This window comes from Nelumbo lutea, chromosome 4 (assembly GCF_056320005.1).
Source record: "Nelumbo lutea isolate HS-2025 chromosome 4, American lotus-T2T, whole genome shotgun sequence".
In the NCBI taxonomy this organism is placed as follows: Eukaryota; Viridiplantae; Streptophyta; class Magnoliopsida; order Proteales; family Nelumbonaceae; genus Nelumbo; species Nelumbo lutea.
The window spans coordinates 39,857,710-39,884,598 of NC_142687.1; the positions used below are offsets into that span (position 1 = coordinate 39,857,710).

Here is a 26,889-nt window from a genome sequence, read left to right on the forward strand (position 1 = left end):
CAATGGACCGATACAAGTTCTGGTGAGTGCTAACAGAATCCATTTCATGGTAGGCATAGACCTGTTTATGGGCCAGGTAGCCCAACGACCCGACCCAGCTGTGGTCGGACTTGGACATATTATTAGGTCCATGGGCCAGGTAGTCCAACGACCCGACCCGGCTGCGGTCAGGCTTGCACATATTATTAGGTCCATGGGTCAGGCCTCGGGCCCTATTATCTAAGCCCGACTTGATTTTGGGCCGAGGCTTGGGATTTCACAAAAAAAGCCCTATAGAACCTGGCCTGGTCCGACAATAACTTAAATATTAAATACTATATATATATATATATATATTCTAACCCTAACTCATTTGAACAAACTGAAACTTTCCCTTTCACAGTGGCGGCTGGTGGTAGTTCTATCTTCTATCTTCTATACTATAGACGGCGAGCTAGCGATGACATCTCTTCAAGCTCTAACTCCAAGTAATCAGCAGCGTCCCGCCATTGAGCTTTGAGTCCAAACTCCAGAGTAGCAGTGTCCCCAACAATGGTTGGCAGCATCTGCAGTGGCACAACCAACAACCAACTCTGAGCTCTGACTTCAAGTACTCAACGGTGTCCCCATTTCTCCGAGCTCTGAGTCCAGACTCCATAGTAGCGGCGTCCCCAACACTCCCCAACAATGGCCGATGACATTTACAACGGAAAGCCAACAAACAACAACCAATGAACTCTATCAGGTCTCTCTCTCCCCAATTGACAATCTCTGAACTAGAATGTAACTCTCTCGGGCCTTGGGCCTTTTATTAGGGCCGGGCTCAAACTTACGATATAGGCCCGATGGTCTGATTGGGCTCGGGCTCAGGTCTCGATATATTTAATTGATAACAAGTAAAAGCCTGACCCATTAACCTATCTAGATTGAGGGTCACTGAGAGAAAACAATAGCTCGATATGAATCAGACATTCCATGGTAGAAACCCTGTAAGATCCATCCTTGAGCCTACGATCCCTAGCTTGCAAGCACCTGCCCTCATCAGATAGTTCTCTTATACAGTCAAGCAGGATGATCTGCTCATCTGGGTATGTGAGATCAATCGCTTGCCAACCAGAGGCCACCTCCAAAACAACAATCCCAGAGTTGAAAACATCAGATTTTGTCATCGCAAAATGCTTCGTTTCCGAAAGCTCTCAGGTGGCAGATACCCAATTGCGCCACCGGTCCTAATTGTGTTTGCCAACCGAAACTGGTGGCCTCTTATGGACATGGACTTGTATACTGGAGTGGTTGGATATTCAAGCTCATGCTCCAGCCATCATGCCAAGCCAATATTGCCCAGCCGGGCGTTGAAGTGGGAGTCAAGCACAGCATTGCTTGTCTTCACATCCCAAGCCATTCTTCGTCCTCTCCCCGTTTCTCATGATATCCAATGAACACTGATGATGAACAGGAGTTGGAGGTATTTTAGGTGAGAAAAAAGCAAAACATGTTCACGGTTTTGGTTATTTTTTTTAAAATCATATCTGATTTTGTTAAATGGTCATACTTTATGTAAAAAGCCCTTTGATCAATCTAACAGTTCAGTATTTTATTGTCAATTTTATTAAGGTTATATTATCAAAACGAAGTTCTAAATTATTATTATCATAGATGTGTCAAGTATAAACTAGTCTAATCGGATCAGACCCCATTGTCCCGATCAGTAATTGGTCGGGTTCTATAATTGAAACAGTATCGGTACAGCCTGTCCTGAACAAGACCCAATCCATTGACAACCCTACATGGAGGAAGATAAAAGAAGATTTTTTTTAAATTATTTAATAGAGGGTCAGGGTTGGCTTGGTTATTAAAAATAATTAATGGCCTAGCTGGACAAAAATTCTCACAAGGGATCTATAGCAGTTTTGAAAAGTCATGATAATGTGTAAAACGAATGAAAAGAGTGTAGGAGAGAGATTTAGATAATAAACCAATAAATAATAAGCTTTTACATAAAAATAACAAGTCTTTTTTAAAGTCAAAAGATAATAAGCTTTTACTTAAAAATCTTGGCAGTCAATAAACTGTTTGATTGAAGACGTGAGCTCTATTTCTAGCTTTTCAAAATAAGCTCTAATCGAATTTCTTGCATCTTTTTGGGGTATGATTTTCAACAAAAAGATCTTCCTCCAGCCAAACAGAGGAAGACTCAAACGCAAGCTGCCAGAAATCATTTAGTACCAAACAGGGTCTAAGTCACTGGAATTAGATATTAAAATGGCATAAACCATGGAATGGAAGAAATCTTTTAGTGCATACAAATTTTTGTAAGGAAAAAAGTATGGATCTGAAAACATAGGACCACCCATTTTCTGGAGCTCCACGGTTTCTCATTTGTCATACATCGGGATGATGGAGACCCGCCTATGGTCCCACCTTGAAATTAATTGAGCCAAAATACAAGTGAGTGTGCTCTTTTTTAAAAGCAAACTTGTATAAAAATTGAACTTTTTTTCATTTTTTGGTAAATGTTTTTCTTTCTTTAATTTTGGTAAATGATTTGAATTCCTTGATTGCTTTAAATGATTTGGTAAATGTTTTTCTTTCTTTAATCCGACCAATTGTATGTATAGGCCTCTTCGGTGTTTATAAGTTTTGTTATATTTAATGTCCCAAAGGGTAAATTTCATAGGCATATAAGAAAATTTTGATAATATATATTGATGATGCGCAATTCGGTCGGTCCTAGCTACCGCCTCTGACGGAGCTGAAGATGCCTGAAATAAGGAAGAAGCTGGAGATTTTCGGGGAGGAATCCAATCGTAACACTCCAAAGCTCAAGTTAGTGCTCTAAAGAAGGCAAGGGAAATAATGGATTTCGAGACCAGAAAGAACAAAATATCACCTACCTCTTTCTCTTGGGGGAGGAAGGCCTCTTATAGGCACCCGGTACACTTACTCCCAAATTTCTGCTAAGTCGGGCATAACTGCCTCTGTAGGGGGCAGGCATAACCGCCACTATCCTCTCTGTTAGGGCCGTCTCTGCCACAACTGAGAGGGCGGTGGCAGGTGGCCGTTACGACGTGATTGTCGTTTGTCAGACCCAGATCAGTCAGGCATGCTGCCTCAGAGTACGAATGTCAGATACGGTTTCACAGTCGCGCGACCTGGAGCCGAGATGCCGGAGTGGTGCGCGAGGTGAAGTGCTGGCACATGATCTGAACTGGCTCGAGGTGGGCTGGCCCCGGCCTTGCCCCTCACGGGCTTCGCTGTTAGCCTCGGGATCCTTTAGGGATAGCTCAGGTTTCCTTTTGGGGAGCTCGGGAGCTCGGGCCTCTCTTCAAGGAGCTTGGGAGTTTGGGCCTCTCTTCGGGATATGGCCGTGCTAAGTCATCGTGCCGAGCTGGTGTTCCTGCCAGGTCATCTTGTCTTCTTCCACGTGTCGCACAGCCAAGGGATCAGGCCAAATCTACCTCCATCAATTGCCCCCCACTCCCCATGCCCGGGGTCTTGACCCGGCGTAGGGAGTTCACGGACTGACAGGTGGATTTGCTCCGCGGCGTACTTAATCCAATTCAGAGATTCCCCAGTCTGACCCCCTTATGTTCTCAGCTCAACTAGGGTCAGCACGGCTCGACCGGAGTCAGCCCGGGTCGCGTACAACTCACACGCGGACGTCAAACGATTTATCAACTATTGGACATCAAAAATTCGTGCTAAACTGATTTCACCTCGGGGGTCGTGCAGCCGATTTTCTTGAGAGCTATCGGATGGCTTTGATCTTGACCGTTGATGCGCGAGTACAGCGGCTATAAATAGTGGGGTCCCTGGTCACTTTTCCTTCGTCAAATTTCAACGATCGTTCCTTGAGCTCATGTCCAAAGTCCCCAACTCGCATCACTTTCCTTAGTTCAGTTGTGTTTTCCTTGGTGAGTCCCCTTAGCCTTTTCAATTTCCTTTCCTTTTCCTTTCGCGATGTCTAGTTCCAATAGTTCGGGTAGTTTAGATAACCTTCTAGAAGGGCCTGAGGTGGGGACCTCGGGTCGGGCTGACTCCTTTGACAGCCTTCTTGATGAGCCCGAGGTAGGCCCTTCAACCCGGGTCACCCCGGGTAGCCTAGAGTCCACCTCGCGTCGGGTTTGGGTGTCGGACACATTTAGACCTTCTACTATGACGTCTGAGAGACTTCGGTCTCTTGTTCGTCAATTCAACCTGCCCGGGGAGTATGCATATAGCTTACCTTCGGGCAACTTCCCTTGGGAGCACGATCCATATGAGATCATGGTTTTTCGGGAGCAGCTCATTGCCGAGCTGCGCCTTCCTCTTCACCCTTTAATCGTCGAAGTCTTGAACCACTTTGGCGTCTCGATAGGTCAACTTCACCCGAGCTCTATTCGCAACCTTGTCGAGACCATATCCCTCTGTTGCAAGTTCATCATCCCCTTAGACTTGGAAATTTTTGCTGCCCTTCTTATGGTTAAGAAACAAGCGGGCTACCTTCCCGAGCACAGGTGGAATTACTACCTGTCACCTCGCCCGGGGTTCAAACTCCTTAACAAACTCCCAAACAAAGTCCCGACGTGGAAGCGGGATTACTTCATGGTCCGAAGTGTTACAGGGTGGCCGTTTCCTACTCATTGGAGGGCGGCCATCCCTAATCCCAGCGTCATGTTAGACAAAGACATGGCAGAGACCTTTCAATCCTGGGCCTAGGTCGGGCTCGATTGCAAAGAATACCTCATAGAGGCCAAGCTTATTCAGGCCGGTCTAAGTCTGGGTAGGCTTCTTTACTTAGTTTTTTTTTTTTTGGTACTGATGCCAAACTCCCTTTGCAAGTATCATGGAAGCAGAGAAGACCCGAGGTGCCAACTTGCTCGACGGAATGAAGAGAAGAAAGCGGGTCAGCAAGCGAACTCGGGTGGGGTCTCCTCGGGCCATGGAGCCCGAAGTCCCAAGCCAGCCTTTGGTCATCAACCTGGACTCTCCCACAGAAACCGAGGCAACAGAGCCCATCCCCGAGATGGCAACGGAGCCCGGCACTACAGAGGCTTGGGAGGCTAAGACTACGGAGGCCTTTCGAACTCTGACTGTTTTCTCCAGCTCAGGGAGCTAGGAGGGGGTTGGTAGTGTGCTAACTCCGAGTTGCGCTCTTCGCAAGAGCCAAAAGGCCATGTACTCAAGCGAGGTCGCGGCCTGGTCTAAGCTCCCTCTCAACCACATCGGTGCACGTGCAGCATCTCACGTCATGGTGGTAAGTTGTTGAAGTCTTCTATTTGTGCTTTTTTCATTCTCTTTTATTTTTTTTCCGAACTGACTCTTTGCTTGGTAGGCAAACTCCTCTATTCACGCCCTAATAGTTCAGGCAGAGAGGAACCTGAAGCGGGCACAAGCTACCGAAGAAGCTTTGGGGTCAGCTCAAGAGCAGGCGCGAACTGCCGAAGAGGCTCTGGGGTCAGTTCGGGAGCGGGTTAATCGCCTTGAGGGTGAAGCTTCAGCCCAGACAAGCGAACTGGAGAGACTCTGGAGGGAAAATGGCACTCTGAGGCTCGTTGTGAAGCAACTCGCGATTTCAAAAGGTGTCCTAGAGCACGAGGTGGAATACCTCAAGGCCGACATCAAGGAGAAGTCTGAGATATTCTTCCAGACCCTTGAAGATACGAAGGTGAAGGTCGTCAATGATTACGTCGCGTCGGAGCGCTTCGATGACCTGATGGTGGGCTCATATTGGAGGGGCTTCAAACTGAGCCGGTGGATGATAAGGCATGCCTACCCCGAACACTTCGTGCATTACTTCGAAGATGGCTACTACGACCGATGAAGACCCGGATTCTGACGACGAGGTCGAGGTCCCTTCTGAGGGTAAAGGGGATATAGCCCCAAAGTGATGTATACCGGGCCCGTGAGCCCGAAGTGATGTGTCGAGCCTGCGAGCTCATTTCTCCTTTCTTTTCTTGTGAACATTGTAAAGCAAGTGTTAGTAATGAAATACCTTTTTCTGCTCAAGTGTTGCGTAACTATTTCTTTTTTGCTGAAGTGATTATGTTGTCAAATTGCAAAGAGTTAGGTCCCCGAGACGGGGGGATTCCTTGAGGCGAGTTGACATAGTAAGGCTATATACCCGACCTGCTCTCTGCCTGTCTTGGAGTGAGCTTTACACCCCGGGTATCGTACCCGTGCTGCCTGCTCCTTTGGTACTAACTTTTAGCTTGCGCTGATGAGTTCCCGAGGTCATCCTCAGCTCGGTGCTTTAACTCAATATTTTCCTAGGTTTCTTGCCCATGCCGGATAGGTGGCCGAGTCTTCTGGTGTCGAGGTTTTTGTTACTTCGGCATTCTGGCTTAAAGTCCGCTCAGTTCGGCAACTGATAGGTAATATCGCCTTAGGTTGACGATGTTCCAAGCTCGGGGTATTTGCCTACCCTCCAGGGTCTCGAGCTCGTACGCTCCTCCGAGTGCTCTCTTTATTCGGTAGGGCCCTTCCCAGTTCGGCCTGAGTTTTTCGACACCGGGCTCTGGTACCATGACCTTGCGGAGAACCAGGTCGCCGACGCGAAAGTTTCGCTTCCTGACTCTGGCATTGTAGTACCGAGCCACTCTTTGCTGGTATGTTGCGGTCCTAATGTATGCAAGGTCCCTCACCTCGTCGAGCAAGTCGAGGTTGGTATGTAGCTTGTCATTATTAGCATTGTCATTGTACGCTTCCAGCCGAAGTGAGGGGATTTTGATTTTAGTTGGGATGACTGCCTCTATGCCATAGGTGAGGTTGAAGGGGGCTTCTCCGGTGGCGGTTTTCTCTGTAGTTCGGTATGCTCATAGAACGTTGGGCAGCTCGTCCACCCATAACCCTTTAGCTCGGTCTAGCCTGGCCTTCAGTCCACGAAAAATAGCTCTGTTCGTGACTTCTACCTGACCGTTTGCTTGTGGGTGCGCGACCGACGTGAAGTTTTGTCAGATCCCCATGTCTTGGCACCATTCTTGGAATTTGATGTCTTCGAACTGCTTGCCATTGTCGGAGATCAGTATCAGAGGTAGCCCGAAGCGGCACACTATGTTCTTCTAGAAGAAGTTCTGGACATTTCGAGCTGTGATTGTTACGAGAGGTTCAACTTCAACCCACTTCGTGAAGTACCGCCACCACTAGGAACTTTCTCCCACCTGTTGCTGGCGGGAATGGTCTGAGTAGATCAATGCCCCACTGTGCGAAGGGCCATGGGCTGGTGAGATACTTGAGGTCGGCGGTGAGCTGGTGGTGAATATTGGCGTGCTTCTAGCACTCATCGCATTTCTTGACTAGCTCAACAGCATCTGCTTTCATTGTTGGCCAATACTACTCTTGTCGCAATGCTTTTTTAGCGAGGGCTCTGCCCCCAGGCGTCTGCCACATAGACCTTCACGAATGTCGTGGAGTACAAGCTCGGCTTCGGGAGGCCGCAAGCAGCGCAGGTAGGGGAGCGTGTAGGATCTTTAGTACAGCCATCCGTCTATTATGACGTATTTAGCTACCTAGCGCTCTACCCTTCTGGCGGTATTGTGATCTACGGGGAGGGTTCCATGTAGCAGGAAGCTCACGAGTGGATCGATCCAGCTCGGCTCTGGTTAGGCGACATGATCAATCTCCTCTGCACCCTCGAGAATGCTAGGCCGAGGTAAGTCCTCTATGTACACAGTTCTCATGGTGTTGTCACTGGTGCTGGCTAGTCGGGACAAGGCATCGGCCTCAGCATTCTCTGACCTCGGAATTTGCTTGATGAAGTGTGACTGGAAGTTAACCAGGGCCTCTTTTACCTTTTCCAAGTAGGCGATCATAGTTGGCTCGCGGACTTCATATTCGCCTATAACTTGGTTGACCACAAGCTGGGAATCGCTGCAAATAACTATGTGTTTTGCTTTTACCTCTTGCGCCAGGGGTAGCCCAGTTATCAACGCCTCGTATTCTGCCTCATTGTTGGATGCTGCGAACTTGAAGCGTAGCGCGTACTCCAGTTTCGTGCCACTCGAACCGTGAAGAACTACACCGACTCCGCTACCCTATTGATTTGAGGAGCCATCTATGTGAAGGATCCAGGGCTCTTCATCCCAGTTCGCACTCAGCCTAAACAGGAGAGATACCAAATCGGGTGCGACCTCACGTGGCTCGGACTCAACCAGCCTGGGAGCACCGAGCTCACCCAAACTGGGAGCCTCATGCTCAACCAGGCTGAGGACCTCGAAGCTGAACGTGCATTTTGCAACAAAATCCGCCAAGGCTTGGGCTTTGATAGCGATTCGTGGCTTGTACTGGAAGTCGTACTCACAGAGTTTGATGGTCCACTTCGTCAATTGACCAGAGACCTCGGGCCTGAGTAATACTTGCCTCAAGGGTTTGTCAGTGAGGACGATGATGGTATGGGCTTGGAAATACGAACGGAATTTGCGGGCCGCAATGACCAATGCATAGGCTAGATTTTCTATCTCTGGATATCTCGTTTATGCTCCTTTCAATATTTTACTAACATATTAGATGGGTCATTGGACCCGATCTGCTTCCTTTATCAGTACTGAACTGACCACTTCGTCGCTTGCTGAGAGGTACAGTTCTAAAACATTTCCCTCTTTGGGTCTGGTCAATACTGGGATAGTGACGATGTATCTTTTGAGCTCGTCAAACACGAGCTGGCATTCCGGGTTCCACTCGAACCCTTTGCCTTTTATTTCCTTGAAGAAGAGCAGGCAACGGTCTGCTGATTTAGACATGAAATGACTCAGAGCGGCTATTCTGTCATTTAGCCTCTGAATCTCTTTCACTTTTCGGGGTGGTCTCATATCTAGGATGGCCTTTATTTTGTTCGGGTTGGCCTCAATACCGCGTTGGTTGACGATGTACCCTAGGAAATTACTTGAGGTGACACCGAAGACACACTTATTTGGGTTCAGTTTCATGTTAAATTGACGCAGAATTTGAAAAACAGAATGCAGATCTTGTATTAATTCATGCGAAAACTTCCATGTCGTCTACACAACATTCTATCTTTGTGCCAATTAAGGGCTGAAACAACTTATTCACAAGCCTTTGAAAGGTTTCCCCAGCCCAAAGGGCATAACCTTGTAGCAGTACAGGCTGAACTCGGTTATGAAGGCGGTCTTTTCCTCGTCGGCTGGGTCCATCTTGATTTGGTTGTAGCCCGAGTAGGCATCCAGGAAGCTTAGCAACCCGTGTCCCGAGGTCGTGTCCACTAGGCGGTCGATCCTGGGGAGGGGGAAGCAATCTTTCGGACAAGCTCGATTCAGGTCAGTGTAGTCGACACACATGCACCACTTGTCGTTCGCCTTTTTTACTAGAACGGGGTTGGCTACCCAGCTTGGGTAATGAACTTCCCTTATGAAGTCTACCGCGAGGAGCTTCTCGACCTCCTCATCGACCGCCCTCCAGCGTTTTGGGGCTAAATTGCGTTTCTTCTGTCTAATGGGCCTAACTACAGGGTCAGTATTGAGCTTGTGAGTTATGAGCTTAGGGTCTATGCCGGGCATTTCTGCCGCAGACCAAGCGAAAACATCTAAGTTATTGAGTAAGAAGTGTACCAATTCGGATCGCAAGGGTTTTTCCAGGGACGCACCGACCTGAAGTGATCTAGTTGGGTCTTCTATCGAGATAGGGATGGGAACAATTTCCTCCGTTGGTGCAGCTCGCTCCTCGTTCTATTCCACTGGTCGCTCCAGTTCGAGGTCACCGGTTACCTTGGCCTTTCCCTTGAGGGCGACAACGTAGCACTTGCGGGACTTGAGTTGGTCGCCCCACACTACCCCGATGCCGAAGTCCATTGGGAACTTCATGGCTAAATAGTAAGTAGACACCACAACCTTTAAAACGTGGGTGATTGGCCGACCTACTATGGCATTGTAGGGGGAGGGGGCTGTGACAAACAAAAAATCGTGATTGAGTCTTACCGTGCTAAGCCATGTGTCAACTTCCATGGGTACTGTGACCTTTCCCAGGGGTCTGACCTCTTCTCCACTGAAGCTGACCAATGGGGTGTTCGCGGGCTTCAAGTCATTCTCTCGGAACTTGAGTTTGTCGAAGGCCGCTTTAAAAAGGATGTCTGCTGGAGTCAACGAGTACACGCCGGACTTCGAAGTCGTTGATCATCACCTTTATGACAAGTGCATCGTCGTGGGGGTAGTAGACCCCGCACACATCATCTTCGGTGAAGAATATGGGGTCTTTCATCCTAGGCTGCTTTGGGGGATTTTGATCTTCTCTGGCGGCCTCCCGGGTTGATGCCCGAGCTGCTCCCGAGGTGCATCCTGCTACGACCGGTCCTCCAACTATCAAGTGGATTGTTCTCCGAGCCGGTCTTTCCTCTAGGGACTGCTTTTGTGGTTTGGCTGGCCGGCTACTGGACTCGGGAGCATCTCTGATGTGCTCTCCCTACCAACTGCTAAGCGAGATCGGAATGGCTGGCTTGGCTTCATCCCCCGAGCTGGGTCTTTCTTTCTCCTATCATCTGGGTTGGAGGGTTCGCCTTCCCTCTTCTTTTTTTCGATCCAACTTTCAGTCCTTTGGTTGATCTCCTCCTCCGTTCTTATGAATTTGTCCGCGAGCTTGAGGAATTCAACTATGGTCACGGGCTGGTTGACTACCATGTGCCACTTGAACTCCTTGTGTGTCACACCCCTCTTGGCTGCCGCGAGCTGTACCGTGGGGTCTAGGCGCGGTATCTGCAAGCACACGTCATTGAACTATTTGACATAGCCCCAGGTTGACTCTCCTTCCCTCTGGACTATTCCGAGGAGGCTCTCCTTGGTTCGGGGGCACCGCTTGCTGGTAACAAAGTGCGCGATGAAGACTTGGACGAACTGAGTCCAACTTCTTATCGACCCGGGGGCCAGGTTCTTGTACCAGGTGCGGGCCACTCCCCTGAAGGTGGTAGTGAAGGCCACACACATGCAGGACTCGCTGGCCCTTGCCAGGTGCATTTGGGATTGGAAAGCATCAACGTGGTCATTAGGGTCAAAGGACCCATCGTACTTGTCTAGAGGAGGGAGTTTGAAATCTTTGGGCATGGGAATCGCAAAGAGTTCTGATGACGGGGGGGAAGGGACTGAAAGAATAAGGGCAACTTTTACCTCGTCCGAGCTTGCTTCTTCTTTACCTCGAAGCTTGGGCAGGATGCGGGTGGTAGTTTGGCGACTTCTTCGGCGCCTTTGCTACTGCTTGGAAGGCCTGATATTGGCACTGCTTGCCTCGATGTTGTCGAGCTCAATGGGCCCAGATTGTTGGTAGTCCGCGGCCAGGATGCCGAATTGGTTCTTTGCGAGCGGGAACTCAAACTTAGAGTGCCGAGGTGTTGACTTGATCGGCAAGGAGGTTCCTGATCCGCTGGCGAGCTGCGAGGCGGGGGTAATTAGTCTTTCCCTCCTACCCGGGGATGAGGCCTAGCTCCTGGAGGGGTTCTGAAGCTGGGAAGCTTCCCCTCGGTGAAGGCGCCCGCCCTGAGGGGAGGGCTTGACCAGCTTGGCAGCAGGGTGACGAGGTGGGAGCTGCAGTTGGTTCAAGGGCAGTTGGGGGAACTATTGTTGGTAGTGACACTGAGAAATGTGGTGCAGTACTTGCTACTGATGGAGTTGATGTTGCTGGAATTGCTACATTTGGGCTTGCATTGCCCGCATGCACCGCATCATGTCATCAAGCTGGTTCTGGCTGGTTGCCAGAGGGACATCGGTCAGTTCGGTGAAGGCTATCTCGATAGGGAGGGGAAGGTGAACATTCACAGGTGCCACCATGCTCGGTGCATTGAGGCTAGGGATTCCGTCGGTCGAGAGGGGGATGGTGAATTGTCCGATGCATACAGTGGCGGGCTGAGGATGTTCCCCTACGGCATTCAAGTCGGCGTTGTGCCTATTGCTGCTGGAGGAAGCCATGGAAGCTAAGGTTTCTTTGAGAGAGAGAGAGAGTTAAAGGTTAGGGGAGGCTTTTTGAAGTCTTCCCACACACGGCGCCAAATGATGATGCGCAATTCGGTCGGTCCTAGCCGTCGGTTACCTCGCCTCTTACGGAGTTGAAGGTGCCTGAAATAAGGAAGAAGCTGGAGATTTCCGGGGAGGAACCCGGTCGGAACACTCCAAAGCTCAAGTTAGTGCTCTAGAGAAGGCAATGGAAATAATGGATTTCGAGACCATAAAGCACAAAATATCACCTACCTCTTTCTCTTGGGGGAGGAAGGCCTCTTATAGCCACCTGGTGCACTTACTCCCAAATTTCTGCTAAGTCAGGCATAACCGCCTCTATGGGGGACAGGCATAACCACCAGTGTCCTCTCTGTCAGAGCCGTCTCTGCCACGACTGAGAGGGCGGTGGCAGGCGGCCGTTACGGTGTGATTGCCGTCTGTTAGACCCAGATCAGTCAGACGTGCTGCCTCAGAGTATGGATGTCAGATACGGTTTCACAGTCGCGCGACCTGGAGCCGAGGTGCCAGAGTGGTGCGCGAGGTGAAGTCTTGAGCTCGAATAAGCAGATCCTACTGTTCCGAAGTGCTGGCATATGATCCGAACTGGCTCGAGGTGGGCTGGCCCCGGCCTTGCCCCTCGCGGGCTTCGCTGTTAGCCTCGTAATCCTTTAGGGAGAGCTAGGGTTTCCTTTTGGGGAGCTCGGGAGCTCGGGCCTCTCTTCGAGGAGCTCGGGAGTTCGGGCCTCTCTTTAGAATATGGCCGTGCTAAGTCATCGTGCCGATCTGGCGTTCCTGCTAGGTCATCTTGTCTTCTTCCACGTGTCGCACAGCCAAGGGGTCGGGCCAAATCTACCTCCATCATATATAGTTTACTATTTTTCTATTATTTTTATTAAGACTATAGTATCAAAATATAAAATTTAAAATTATTATTATCAATTTATCGTAGGTAATTAATGATCTCAAGAATAATCGGGTCTAATCAGGTCAGAACTGATTATCCCAATTAATAATGTAACTGGTTAGTAATCTGTTTGGGCCGGGCTGATAAGTTGTGAGGATCCCAGCTTGCAATTAATAGTCCAATACCAACCAGCTGTGCCAACCAGCTGGTTCGTAAGGTCTCTTATTGATCATAGCTGAGATTTAGGATCAAATCCCACCTACACATGGGTTGGGGGTGATGGGTTGGGGATGGTGATGGGTTGGGGATGGACTATCCTCGTTGTGTATCCCTTACAAAAGAAATAAAAAAATAAAAAAAGGAGGTCCTCTATCCCCTTCCCCGAGCCAATTCTTTGACATCCTTGTTATAAGTAATGTTGCTGTTTTACTTTTTAAGTTGTAACCATTTTCACGTTATACTAGCTAGCCTTTGAGAATCAATCATATGCCACAGAAAAATTTCAGCCTCTCATTTTTTTTAAGTTGTTGATAGAATCAATTCTTTGCCTCTTATCAATAAAACAAACATTTTTTTATCTGTTATATATTTTGTTTTTAAAGTAAATCTAAGTATTTTTGTTTCTTATTTTCATATCTCGGATTGCTAGTTTACACTATTACTTAATTTTAATGATTGATATGACATTAAACAAAACAAAATGACAAAACAGGAATAATGTAGTTGATCCCATATAGTGGGACAAGGCTTAGTTGTTGATGATGATGATGATGATGAAGATGATGATAAATGACAAGTACTAAAGGGTAACTGATGCGGCACGATCCAGGCACTCCTAGCTGGCTGCTGACTGGCTCCTAACTGGCAACGGACGACACCTGAGAAGAAGAAGGTGAAGGATTCCTGGGGGATTTGCCCGATGGGAATACTCCGAAGCTTAAGTTAGAACGCTGGGGGAGAAAGTAAAGAGTATAAAGAGGCTAAGAGTGTAGGTCGCGCTAGATCACTGAGTTCTCAAGATTAGCTCGAGAGCAAGTAAGATGACTCAAAATCAGATTTAATCAGAGATCCCTCTCCCCTTCGACAAAGGGGCTTTGATAGGGGTGTTCTTGTCAAATCGGGCATAACCGCCACAGGGCTTTTATCGCAGTCATTACCTGCCAGGGCTGCGCAGGTGACCATCGCAGGGTACTACCCAATTGGATGGGTGACACATCCCGAGAGGATGGAGAGACTCAGATCTCTAGTCCGCTACTTTCACCTTCCCGGGGACCTTATCTACGGTTTCCCCTCTGGTATCTTTCCCTGGGAGCATGGTCCCAATGACATTGTAATTTTCCAAGAATAACTCGAGACTAGCCTACGTCTTCCCCTGCACCCCCTAATAGTGGAGGTGTTGAATCATTTTAACATCACCATTGACCAGCTCCATCCCAACGCCATCCGTAATGTAGTTGGGACTATTTCCCTGTGCTATGAGTATTGTCTCCCCCTTGATCTCGATATCTTTTCTTCCATTCTCTGCATTAAGAATGCCACTCCCGGAGCACCTCCGGAAAGGCGTTCTTATTACTTTTCTCCCCGTCGCGGCTTTAAGCTCCTACACGACCTGCCAAACAGGGTTCCCGCCTAGAACCGGGTCTATGTTGTGGTTCGTAACCCCAAGGGGTGGCCCTTCCTAACCTCTTGGAGGGACGCCATCCAAGACCCCGGGGTTGAGTTGAACCCTAAAACTCAGAAAATGCTGTTGTCCTGGGCAGTTGTAGGCCTTCTCTATTCATATTACTTGACCGAGGAGAAGCTCGCGCAGGCTGGCTTGAGTCCGGGTAGGTTGCCTTTTAAGTCGCGTAGCACCTTCTAAAAATATATCATATGCGTACATATATTTTTTCTTTCACTGGACTAATACCTTGTGGTTCTTTTGCAGCCATCATGTCTAGTGTTGACGCGCGCCGCCTTCTTTCCAGCAACCAAAAGCGTAAGGCTAAGAGGTCGCATCCTGACCGAACTCCCACTTTTGGGGGCACTGAGTTCGAGTCTGTTGAGCCAGACTTTGTTTCTCCACCGCCTGAAGTTCCACCAGCCCCATCTGAAGGAGGCATCAAAGAAGGTGGCCTCGAGGAGGGCGAGCTCCCGAGGCAAGGGGTGATTCCTCCTGGTCCTTCCCGCCCATTCCCCTACCTGCAGTTCCTGGTAGGGAACTGAGAGGGTGACAATGACTACATCGTGGCTGGGCGGAAGAGCCAAAGGGCAATCTACCACAAGGAGGTCGCTAGGTGGGGGGAGATAGAGCCCAAGGCGCTCGCCGCATTTGTCATCTCTCACTGTATGGTGGTAAGTGGTTCTTCTTTTCTTTTCATTCTTTCCTTTCTTTTGTTGTTTTCTGACTTTAGTCCCTTGTTTGGCAGGTGAATTCTGCCATCCATGCCATGGCCCTCCAGACCAACATACACTCCGGCGACACTCATAATCAGAGGATCCTCGTTCAAAAGCTCTAGGGCGAGCTCGACCAAGCCCGAGGTGAGCTCCTTCAGACTCGCGAGGGGAGCGAGGCCCAGGAGCTGATCGCCCGTTACCAGGAGGGGCAAATTGCCAGGCTTTCTGAGGAGAGTGCGCGCTACAGGAAGGAGTCATCGAGGGTGGCAGTAGAGAGAGAGCTCCTTCGCCAGTAGGTTAGGGACTTGGAGTCTACACTTTTGGACCGAACTCGGAACTTCGACACCATGGTGGAGGCCGAGTAGGCTAAGGCAGTCTGGGACTTCAAGGACTCATAGGAGTATCACGACTTCCAAGTGGAGTATGGCTCGAGCTCGTACCGCTCCGGATTCAAGCTCTGCCGCTAGTTAGTTCGAAAGAAGTTCTCTGGCTTCAACCTCGAAGGCATCACAATGAAGGGCCTGGCTCCTGAGACGGCAGACCAAGCAGAGGAGGAGGAGCCTGACTCCCCGAAGGACAAGGACGAGGTGGAGGAAGTGGACCCTTGAGGCTGGCAGCTCTATTTTTCTACTTTTCTGGCTGATTTCTAGTGGTTCCCGGGTGCCAGAACCCGGTTTTCAAAAATCTTCTTCTTGGGTAGTTGTGCCCCTTTTTTTTTTACTTGTTGAACTTTTCCCGAGATCTTTTAGCTTGGTTTTTATTTATTAGTAATGAATTTTTTCTTTTTCTGCTAAGTATGGTGTGCTCTTTTGTTTTTTACCAAAACGATCTCATCACTCGAGCTATTAGAGCTGCATACCCGAAGTAGGATTTTTCGGTAATTATTACCCCGAGCTATCCCTTAGTGTTTTGAGGCATTTGTATAATACACCATGAAGTAGTTACCGTGTATGCCCGAACTGTATGTTTGTAGGTTGTTCCTTACTTAGTCCAACCGATGTACTGAGATGAGCTATGCTTCGTAGGGTTCAGACTCGAGCTACTTACGCTTTTGATATTTTATACCTTGCCTTTATCAATGAATTGGATAAGTCTTTCATAGTGTCGAGATCTTAGTTAGCTTGATGTTTTAGCCCTTAGGCTGAGAGGGTGACTTATAGTCTGCCCTTGGAGTTCGCCCATGCCATGGAAGCAACTAGGTCTTATTGCACCAAGGTCGTGTTAGCTTGGCATTTTTGCCCTTGGGCTTTGAGAGTGACTCATGGTCTACTCAGTAGTTCGCCCATGCCATAGAGGTGACTGGGTCTTATTTCGTCGATGTCATGTTAGCTCGACATTTTGGCCCTTAGGCTTTGAGAGTGGCTCATGGTCTACTCAATAGTTACCGGTAGTATTGCCTTAAGTTGACAATACTCCATGCCCGAGGTACTTGTTTCCCTTCAAGGGTTTCGAGCTCATATGTTCCTTCCCCGAGTACTCGTTTCACTCGGTAAGGTCCTTCCCAATTCAATCCGAGCTTGCCAATGCCGAGCTCAGGTACCATAATTTTGCGCAGGACCAGGTCGCCGACGCGGAGGTTCTGCTTCTTGACCCTGGCGTTATAGTACCAAGCTACTCTTCGCTGATAAGCTGCGGTCCTAATATATGCGAGGTCCCTTACTTTGTCGATTAGGTCGAGGTTGGTACGTAGCTCGTCTTCGTTTGTCTTGTTGTCATATGCTTCCAGTCGTAGCGAGGGAACCTTGATCTCAGCTAGGATGACTGCCTCGGTGCCGTAGGTGAGGTTGAAGGAAGTCTCTCCTGTGGCGGTATTCTCTGTGGTTTGGTAAGCCCATAGAACACTGGGTAGCTCGTCTGCCCATAGTCCTTTAGCTTGGTCTAACCGTGCCTTCAGTCCACGAAGGATAGCTTTGTTCGTGACCTCTGCTTGACCATTTTCCTGAGGATGTGCGGCCGAAGTGAAGTTCTGTCAGATCCCCATGTCTTGGCACCAGTTTTGGAATTTTATGTTCTTGAACTGCTTACCGTTATCAGAAATCAATACCCGAGGTAGCCCAAAGCGGCACACTATGTTCTTCCAAAAGAAGTTCTGGACGTTTCGGGTTGTGATCGTTACAAGAGGTTCAGCTTCCACCCACTTGGTGAAATAATCCACTGCTACCACCAAGAACTTCCTCTAGCCTGTCGCTGGTGGAAACGGTCTGAGTATATCGATGCCCCATTGTGTGAAAGGCCACGGGCTGGTGAGATACTTGAGATCGGCAGCGGGCTGATGGTGGATGTTGGCATGCTTTTGGCACTTGTCACACTTTCTAACGAGCTCAATAGCATATGCTTTCATTGTTGGCCAGTAGTATCCCTGTCGTAGTGCTTTTTGGGCGAGGGCTCTGCCCCCCAAGTGTCCGTCGCGCAGGCCCTCATGAGTGTCACGGAGTACGAGCTCGGCTTCAGAAGGTTGCAAGCAGCGCAGGTAGGGGAGTGTGTAGGATTTTCGGTACAGTCGTTCGTCTATCATGACGTATTTGGCCACCTGACACTCTACCCTTTTGGCGGCATTGCGATCTGTAGGGAGGGTCCCGTGTAGTAGGAAATTCATGAGCGGGTCAATCCAGCTCAGCTCTACTTGAACGACAGGAGCGACCTCCTCTGCCCCCCCGAGAATGCTAGGCCGAGGCAGGTTCTCTATGTACACGGTTCTCATGGTGTTATCACTGGTGCTGGCTAACCGGGATAGGGCGTCGACCTCAGCGTTCTTCAACCTCGGGACTTGACTGATGAAGTGTGACTGGAAGTTGAGCAGAGTCTGTCTTACTTTGGCTAAGTAGGCAATCATAGTCGATTCATGAACTTCGTATTCGCGTGTGACCTGATTAACCACGAGTTGGGAATCGCTGCAGATGATGATATGCTTGGCTTTCACTTCTTTGGCTAGAGCTAGCCCGGATATAAACGCTTCGTACTCCGCTTCATTGTTAGATGCCGCAAATTCAAAGCGTAGTGCGTACTCCAGTTTTGTGCCACTTGGGCTATGCAGAACTATTCCGGCTCCGCTGCCCTGTTGGTTCGATGAGCCATCTACATGAAGGATCCATGGCTCCTCATCCCAGTTCGTGCTTGACCTAACTAGGAGAGATGCTGCACTGGCTGCTACCTCACGGTGCTCGGACTCAATCGGCCTGGGAGCTCTGGGCTTGCTCGAACTGGGGCCTCGTGCTCAACCAGCCTGGGGATTTCGGAGCTGAAAGTGCACTCCACAACGAAGTATACTAAGGCTTGGGCCTTAATAGCAGTTCATGGCTTGTATTGAAGGTCGTACTCGCTGAGCTCAACAGCCCACTTCGTCAGTCGATCAGAGACCTCGGGCTTGAGTAGGACTTGCCTCAGAGGTTTGTTGGTGAGGACGATAACATTATGAGCTTGAAACTATGGACAAAGCTTTTGGGCTACAATAACCAATGCATAGGCCAGCTTTTCTATCTCCGGATATCTTGTCTATGCTCCCTGCAACACTTTACTAACATAGTAGATAGGTTGTTGGACCCGATCTACTTCTTTTATTAGTACTGAGCTGACCACTTTGTCACTTGCCGAGAGGTACAACTCTAAAACATCGCCCTCTTTGGGCCGGGTTAAGACCAGTATGCTGGCGATGTACTTTTTGAGCTTGTCAAACGCGAGCTGACAACCTTGGGTTCATTCAAACCCATTACGGATGGCGTTGGGATGGAGCTGGTCAATGGTGATGTTAAAATGATTCAACACCTCCACTATTAGGGGGTGTAGGGGAAGACGCAGGCCAGCCTCGAGCAATTCCTGGAAAATTACTACATCATTGGAACCATGCTCCCAGGGAAAGTTACCAGAGGGGAGACCGTAGATAAGGTCCCCGGGAAGGTGAAAGTAGCGGACTAGAGATCTGAGTCTCTCCATCGTCATAAAGGAGGGACCGAAGGTGTCGGGCTCTCTGCCCCGAGAAGTAAAAGCCACATCGTCGGAGGCCTCCCGAGCCTCCAGAGCCTCCTCCCAATCTCTCCCTGAGCTCGAGGGGGCGTCGTCATCCTGGTTACCGTCCCGGGGATAAACGTGGTGTGGATACCCAGACATGATTGATAGAATGAATAAGACTCACTGGAAAGATGAAACGATGTGAACAAGAAGAGCTCGGGCAGACTAGATGGATGCGCAACCTCAGAATCCGAACACAACAAGTTAGCGTGAAAGAAAATGAGGCCTGGTGGCCCTCCTATTTATAGCCACTGTGCCCCTAGATCAACGGTTCAGATTGAGACAGATCTGATGGTTCGCAGTCAAGCTGACCGCACGTCTTCTGAAACCGAAATGTGACTGGCTGCACGTCTCCCATGATTGAGGTAATGACGGCTGCACAACATCCAGAGTTAAGAGCCGCTTTGGCACATTTTCAGCATTCGAAACGTCAGAAATCCCCTGACTTCTGTGCATGCATTTAATGCAAGCAGTCAATCAAGTTTGAACTTCGGTCAAATCCACCCATCACACTTCATGAACTCCTCACGCTAAGGTAGCACTCTTAGCCCGAGGAGTGGGGGGCAATTGATGGAGGATGATTTGACCAACCCCTTGAAACAATGACACGTGGACCTGACTCAGCACGAGCAATAGCTCAGCACCACAGCCTGACTGCGACTAAGTAACGAGCATGCAGGACAGCTCGCTACGTCATAGCTCGCTATAAGGGGAGCTTGCTACAACGCAAGCTTGAGGTCCCCCGAGCTACTGAAAGGGAATACTCCAAGACTATCCCAACTCGCGAGCTAGGGTAACCAGCTCACTCCAACACTTGGGTAGAAAGACTGCCCCAGAGACAATCTCGATGAGGGTCACCTCGAAGTACCCCTGGGAGCTCACTACGAAGTAGCTCGCGACAAGATAGTTCGTTGCGCGATAGGGTAGCTCGCGACTAAGCAACGCGACGCTCTCAAGAAGCTTCTATCTGACAAGACTATACCCATCAGACTGCGCCATGTCTCTTGACTAACGGCACAGTCCCTACCCATTCGACAAATTGTACCCACGTCTCTCGACAGATGGTGGCGTGCCTGTCCTCCCAGGACGTGTCACCCATCCAATTGGGTAGTACCCTGCAACGGTCACCTGCGCAGCCCTGGCAGGTAACGGCTGCGACAGAAGCCCAGTGGCGGTTACGCTTGATTTGACAAGAACGCCCCTATAAAAGCCCCTTAAAGAAAAAAAAAACAATTTTCTCCCCTTCTTGCTTTAAAATTTTCACTGTAGATATATTCAGTGAAACAATGAAGAAATTTTCATGAGGCACCACTTTTTTTATATGAATAGAAAAGGGAAAATGTGAGTTTCATTTCTCTTATTAAAAAGTTAAAACAGAAAAGAAAAATCTTAACGACTTATAAATCCAACTCACAAATGCTGGTTAACTTTTGCTTCAAGCTTTGCTTTGTTTGTATGTTTGAAACATGGTTTTCAAAACCGGACCGGATCAGACAGTTGGACCAGAAAAATTGTGAACCGGTTAGGTGATCGGTTCTGTTTCCCCAAAAACTGGATTTCCCCCCAAAACCGTTGATTTTGACCAGTGAATCGCTGTCACTGAACCAGGCAGTTAATGATTCGAACTGTTCGAACAGTTCTGATCGTTTTATTATTTATTATTTATTTTTTTAATTTTTTTATTTTGTCAGAATGGGCCGAGCATTTAGTTCGAAAAGGTCAGACTATTCGACCCGATAACTAGACCCCTGACTAGTTTGGTCACCAGTTCGGTTTTAAAAACCATGGTTTGAAATGCAATTGGGGATTGCAAATTCATGATGGAAGTACAAGTGGTCCCCACATCATATGAGAGAAAATGAGGTGCAAAAGTGCTAATTAGACAAAATATGCACATTTTTAATTAGGTAGAGGTGTAAATCAAATTGGGATCTACTCCTCACACCGACCTAATAGCCACATCCCACCTTATATTGTGAACATCTCCCCATGGATGATAATAAATACAAGTACGAAAAATGTTCCTGATGTGTAGCCAAGACATGCTATGAGGTCAATGTGAGGCGTTCTCTGTGAGGAGATCTGGAATCATGCAAATCAATTTCAAACACATGCGTACAAATTTGTCCTTCTCTTTCCATTTTTTAAGAAACTTCTTTAAGGAATTACACATGACCCTCTTCACCGGAACATGTTGCACCACAAGTTTTCACTAAAGTTGTGTTTGGCTCGTACACTCCCAAACGTCTTAATAAACACTTATTTAAAGTAGTAGTAAACTAAAGCTGTGTTTTCTTAGGTCCAACATTTGAAAGTGTAATAATTACATTAAGAGGTGTATTGGATTTGGTGAACTTTTCTTTCCTTTAAACTCTAAAAATGTTACTTGAATTTTAAAATCTGAATTCTGAAAATTGCCAAATGACTATTTTAACCATATATATGAGAACTTTTGTTTGCCTATATAATTCAATAAAAAAATAAAATTAAAAATTATTACAATAAATCAATAACATTTTAATATTAACAAAAATTAAGATATCTTACAATAACTATAACAGTATTATTAATTAGTAAATTTTATTATAAATAATAAATTTCTCTTAGAATATTTTTATAGCATATTATAATTATAATATTATATTATAGTATTAATTTTGTAATATTGTAAATATTGTAATAATATTAAAAATATTATGGAGAAAATGAAAGACCACTGGTGGGTCCAGTGGATCCGGTGGGTCTCGATCTGAGATATTATAGGTAAATTGAACGTTAGAGGGGCAATATGGGTAAAATTCATTAGAAAATATCCCGAATGTACTTTAGCCATCATGCTTCTTCAGAATCAAAAGGTACAGAACACCTCTTTAACGCAGAAAGTGGTATAAAACCACTTCAGCGTTAAGAGATTAAGAGAAACCAAACAGGGCCTTAGCATATAAATAAACAAGATGGTGTTTAATGCGTTATTTACTTAAGAACCCATTTGTTGTAGTGTGAATTCATTTGCACTTGTGCAAATCCATGGACTGAGTGTGAATCCCAGTTACTTTTGTTTCAAATTTGACCTTGTTTTGTTTGTAAGTAAAATAGGAAGTAAAATGATGTGGTCTGAAAGAAAATGAGACAAAAGCGAGGTTATTTATTGGGGGAAGTAAAGTACTAAGATAGGAAGCAAATTGATGTATCCCAATTCCCCATTTTATATGACAATTAAGGTAGGAGGATGTGCAAAATTTGCATCAGTTTCTCATGCAAAATTTGCATCTGCCAATTGATGCATATGAACCAACAAGTGCAAATTTTCATCAGATAAGAGTGTAAATTAGTCACAGATTTAAAACTGAACTGGGTGCAAAATTTCTATCCGATTCAGATTTGCATTTTAAACAAACGAAGCCTAAAGGGCAAAAAGTATTGAGCATCAACTATACTACCACTGAATCGGATGGGCAAAAGTGCAAAACTGACCCCAAGAAATCGTGCTATGTATGCGTGTAATAGAAAAATCAGGTTAAGTTGGGAAGGCTGAGGTGGCTTTCGAGGCACAGCTCTAACCTGAAGCCTGAAAATATGTAAAACTGTAAAAGCCCAAGTTTGTTAGGTAGGACTATTTAGAGCCTGACCAAACTGCACATTTATCATTTATCAACAAAATCCATTGGCTTGCACATGCATGAATATACACAGAAAAGCCAATGGAAAAGGGATCAAAGATGATTCAGTCCAATTCAAAAGAAAAAAAGAAAGAACAAAGAAAAAGAAATGAATGAGAAAAAAGCCAGATAACTGGAAAGCCTTGAATTCCTACAAGCAAGGGTATCAATGGATCGGTTTTGGATTGAACCCCATCCAGTCCAACATCAATTTGAACGGATTGGACAAACCAACAAGACATATTAGATTGAACCAATCTAGCCCAAAATATTTATTAAATTGGATTGAACCTGATCCGTCCGTAACAAATTTATATTGAATTGGGTTGGATTAAGCCAATATCTGGTCCATTGGTATAAGATGAGAATATATGTGTCAATGGACTGTGTTTGGATTGAAACCAATCTAAATCAAAATAAATTTGAACGGATTGGATGGTCCAGACATTGAATTGGACCGGTTCAAATTGGTCTAAAACATGCATTGGATTGGACCTGGTCCATTTATAAACGACTCATATTGGACTGGATCGGATTAGACCAAATTCAGTCCAATTGACACCCCTACCTACAAGTAGAAATTAAAAAAACACAATGGATCTGTTTGGTTTTCAATCAGAATCAAAATCCCTTGAAATCAGAATTGAAATAGTTTATTCCCATAGTCTGTTTGGTTCAGACAGGAATTAGAATCAGAATTGGAATAAACTGGAATGGAATACGGAGGAATGCCATTCCAAAAGGAACGGGAATGGATTCTGTTTCTGCCCAACCAAACAGTCCAATTCTAGAATCTAGACCCCCATTCCCGCAAACCAAATGAGCCCCATGATTTGAAAACTTGGATCATCATAATATTCTTTGTTCACATATTACTCTTAAGACACATAACTTTGACCCGTTCGTTTTTTGGACTTTGAAAGGGTGAAAAGTGTGTCTAGACCGAGATACCCATGTTCTTTTTTCAGATTTATGTGGGGTCCTCCCTGGATATCACTTACCCTCCCAAGTGGGAAACCTGGGGGGATAGTTGCCAACACTTGGATAGGACAAAATTGTCACTTTTAATGACTTTTTATGGCTAAAACAATTATTATTTTATTTACCTAAGAAATAAAATAACACGAGTAAAGCACTTACCCAGGTAAGTGTTTCCTGAGGAATACTTATCTGGGTAAGTGCATTTACCTGGGTAAGTAACTTCTCAAAAACCAAGCGGGACCCAAAAGAATATTGATTTTCTCCCAAATCAACGGATATGCCAACAGGTGATCAATTACCAGTTTGGGAGGGCTTTGGGCTTTCCGAGGTGGGACCCAAAAGAATATTGATTTTCTCCTCAATTCAGTATATAACTAGTAATGGTCATTACATATTCTTTGATACATGCATGAAAGTTCAAAAACTAGGTCGGACTCACTACATGGCACTATGTATAACAGAACCAACACAGAATGATTTAGGTTTACATAATTCCCAGGAGAGTAGACAAAGAAGCAAAACATAAATAAACAATCAAGGTAAACATGACCAGATGTAGATAAAGCTCCAAATTTCTCCCATTACCTGCCTTCAGTCAACCTTGTTTGTTCGATGGTGATGAACTTGTCTAGCAGCAGAATATGCTGATAGTGCTGATCCAGTTATACAGAATGAGTGCTTGGCGAGGCCCATAGTTTTCTTCGTTGCCAACCACACAGTACACAAGAATCCAATCCAACCTGTAGAAAATGCTTCCACAAATCATTTAAGGTTTCAACAGAAGCAAGAATCAAATTAAAAGGCAACATAAATGAATGAATTTTCTTATGAACTTGAACACATGGAGATGGACCATCAATCACTACATATTAACGTTTCTTAAAAGAGGATTCCGAGAAGCCTTTGTTTAGATAAGCACAAGGAGCACTTAGGGCCAGTCACCTGCACATCAGGGCTTGCATGATCACTATAGAGGATATCAAAGGCTGATAAATAAATGGCAAGACACTGGGTATTTGAATCAATCTAACATAGAGAATATATCCCAAAATGGCAGTCACTAGCTAGAACAAGTCAACCATATTAAGGAAGTTGGTTAACCATTTGAAAACCCCTCCTAGGTTGATATAATCTTGATTCCACGTCTGTGCACTGGCTTTCTGAACTTGATGTGTGACTGTGAACTATAACAACAATAGAGGTTCTGGAAAATAATCTCAAGTAATTTTTTGGGCCAAGGAGTGCTTGGAGACCATACAAGCAGTTCACCAGCTGGACTTGGCCAACCGCAAATTATAGAATAAATCCAACAAAGGTATGCACATAGCCCAAAATAGGCTATGACATAAAATTAACTGCATGACCATAATGGTGTAATCAAAAGAGTTGAGGCTCAGTTTGGGAAGAGTGCAAATACAAATATATTCAGTGCAAAACCTTGTAACAGAATTTCTAAACCTTGTATTTGCACTGTACATATTTGTATTTGTTCTCTTCCTAAACTGAGCCTATATGCTATAGTCATACAACTACTGGTGCAGGACACATCAAATGCTGGGTTGAACTCCCTTGCATATGAACAAAGAAAACGCTGGTCATGTCTATCGTCTAATCAAGCAGACCTTAGATAAATGTGTTAACAAGCAACTGAATGAAATAATAATAATAATAAATGCAAAGGAACCTGTAGCTATCACAACAGCAAATATTGCTGAAATTGCTGCTGTGGAAATAACACATGCGGCTATTGATAATGCACCAATATAGATTGCTGTCATGCAGACAAAGAAAAGAGCCAGAAAGCCACCCACAGCCGCCAAGGACATTAGAAGTGAAATAATAATTGCATTGAAGGTTGCTGCCAGAAAGAAAAGCATAAAAACCAGTAATCCAGTCAAAGCCAGAAACACGATTGTGCCAACCTGCATCATTATTGGCAAGGAAAAATAGAAGATTCAATTAGAAAAAATAAGGTATATTTTAATAACATGGAGAAATGGTCTACTGACTTGCCAAATGGAAATAAATACAACACACAAAATGCACTTTAAAGTTATTCTGCAGGGTCCCCACAGGCAAGAAATCCAAATGAACTTTCAAGAAATATGACAAAAATCAAAAGAATAACTTAGCACTCCCATTACTCAAATAATGAAACTACAAGAACAACAAATTTCTAGGCAGCTAAAGTGTAAGGCAAACCACACCTGTACATCAATTCCAGTCGCACTACCAGCCAACTCGGCTTCAGTTTCAGCCCATGAATCATCAAAACAATCAATGAAAAAACTGGAATTAAAATAGAGATTCCAAATCTTCCAGGAGAGTTAGAAGCTCATGAGTAATGATTACCTTGATTAGGTGAGTACAGTGTGCTTCAATATAAAGAAGTACCAGTCCATAAGCAAGTTCATTTGGTGGCTTTAATACTAAGGACATGATCAATTGCATGGTGAAAAATTGTAAAGATTGAAAGAGCCCAACTATTTTAGTTAGCAACCATAGCATGGGAAGAAATTAAAAGACTCATGGGAAAAGAGTTTCTACATTTCAACTATTTTCAAACTCTATGAGCAACTCCACAAAAGTTTTCAAGTGGTTGACAACTCTATAGGATCCTCCCAATGTACTTCCCGTACTACTCGGCACCTATAGGGTCCTTCCATTCGGAAGTTTTCAAGTAGTCTATTTCTTCTCAAAGAGATTGTAGACAAGAAAAACACATTGCCATTGTTCTCTCCCCCTGATGCATACTACAAGCTTCTCTCCTAAGCTGATATACTCTAGCAGTATTGTTAAAACCCTATCCCAAATATGTTTAGTGGTCGAGAGGAACATGTAGTTACGAGAAATTCGAGGTTACATTGAACAGGCCAGCCAAGACATTACCAGTGAGTTATCCTATTCCCAGTTTGCAAACTTAGGGTCTTCAATTTTTAGCTTCACCTCCTTGCCTGTAATGAATCCCAACTTACCTCTCCCTGTGATGGTAAGTTTATCTGATTGGAACCACTACAAAATGTTGGTCCCATCAAGTTTTACAGTGGTTATCATACTATTGGAAACATCAACATTT

The 26,889-nt window shown here is 46.0% G+C and overlaps 1 protein-coding gene and 1 long non-coding RNA gene across 2 annotated transcripts in view; one reads left to right on the forward strand and one right to left on the reverse strand.

The window, feature by feature from the left end:
* Positions 1–369: 369 nt before the first annotated feature.
* LOC148855346 (uncharacterized) lies at positions 370–15,902 on the forward strand. Its single transcript, XR_016094924.1, has 3 exons — positions 370–724; positions 14,720–15,126; positions 15,201–15,902. It is a non-coding gene; the product is annotated as an uncharacterized LOC148855346 (long non-coding RNA).
* Positions 15,903–24,163: 8,261 nt separating this feature from the next.
* LOC148855347 (voltage-dependent L-type calcium channel subunit) overlaps positions 24,164–26,889 on the reverse strand; it is a 43,728-nt gene continuing 41,002 nt past the window's right edge. The window contains exons 3-4 of the mRNA XM_088982619.1: positions 25,498–25,735; positions 24,164–24,553 (exon numbers count right to left, since the gene is read on the reverse strand). Of these exons, the coding sequence (XP_088838745.1) occupies positions 24,405–24,553; positions 25,498–25,735 (387 nt within the window). The 3' untranslated portion in view covers positions 24,164–24,404. The remainder of the gene's footprint in view (positions 24,554–25,497; positions 25,736–26,889) is intronic.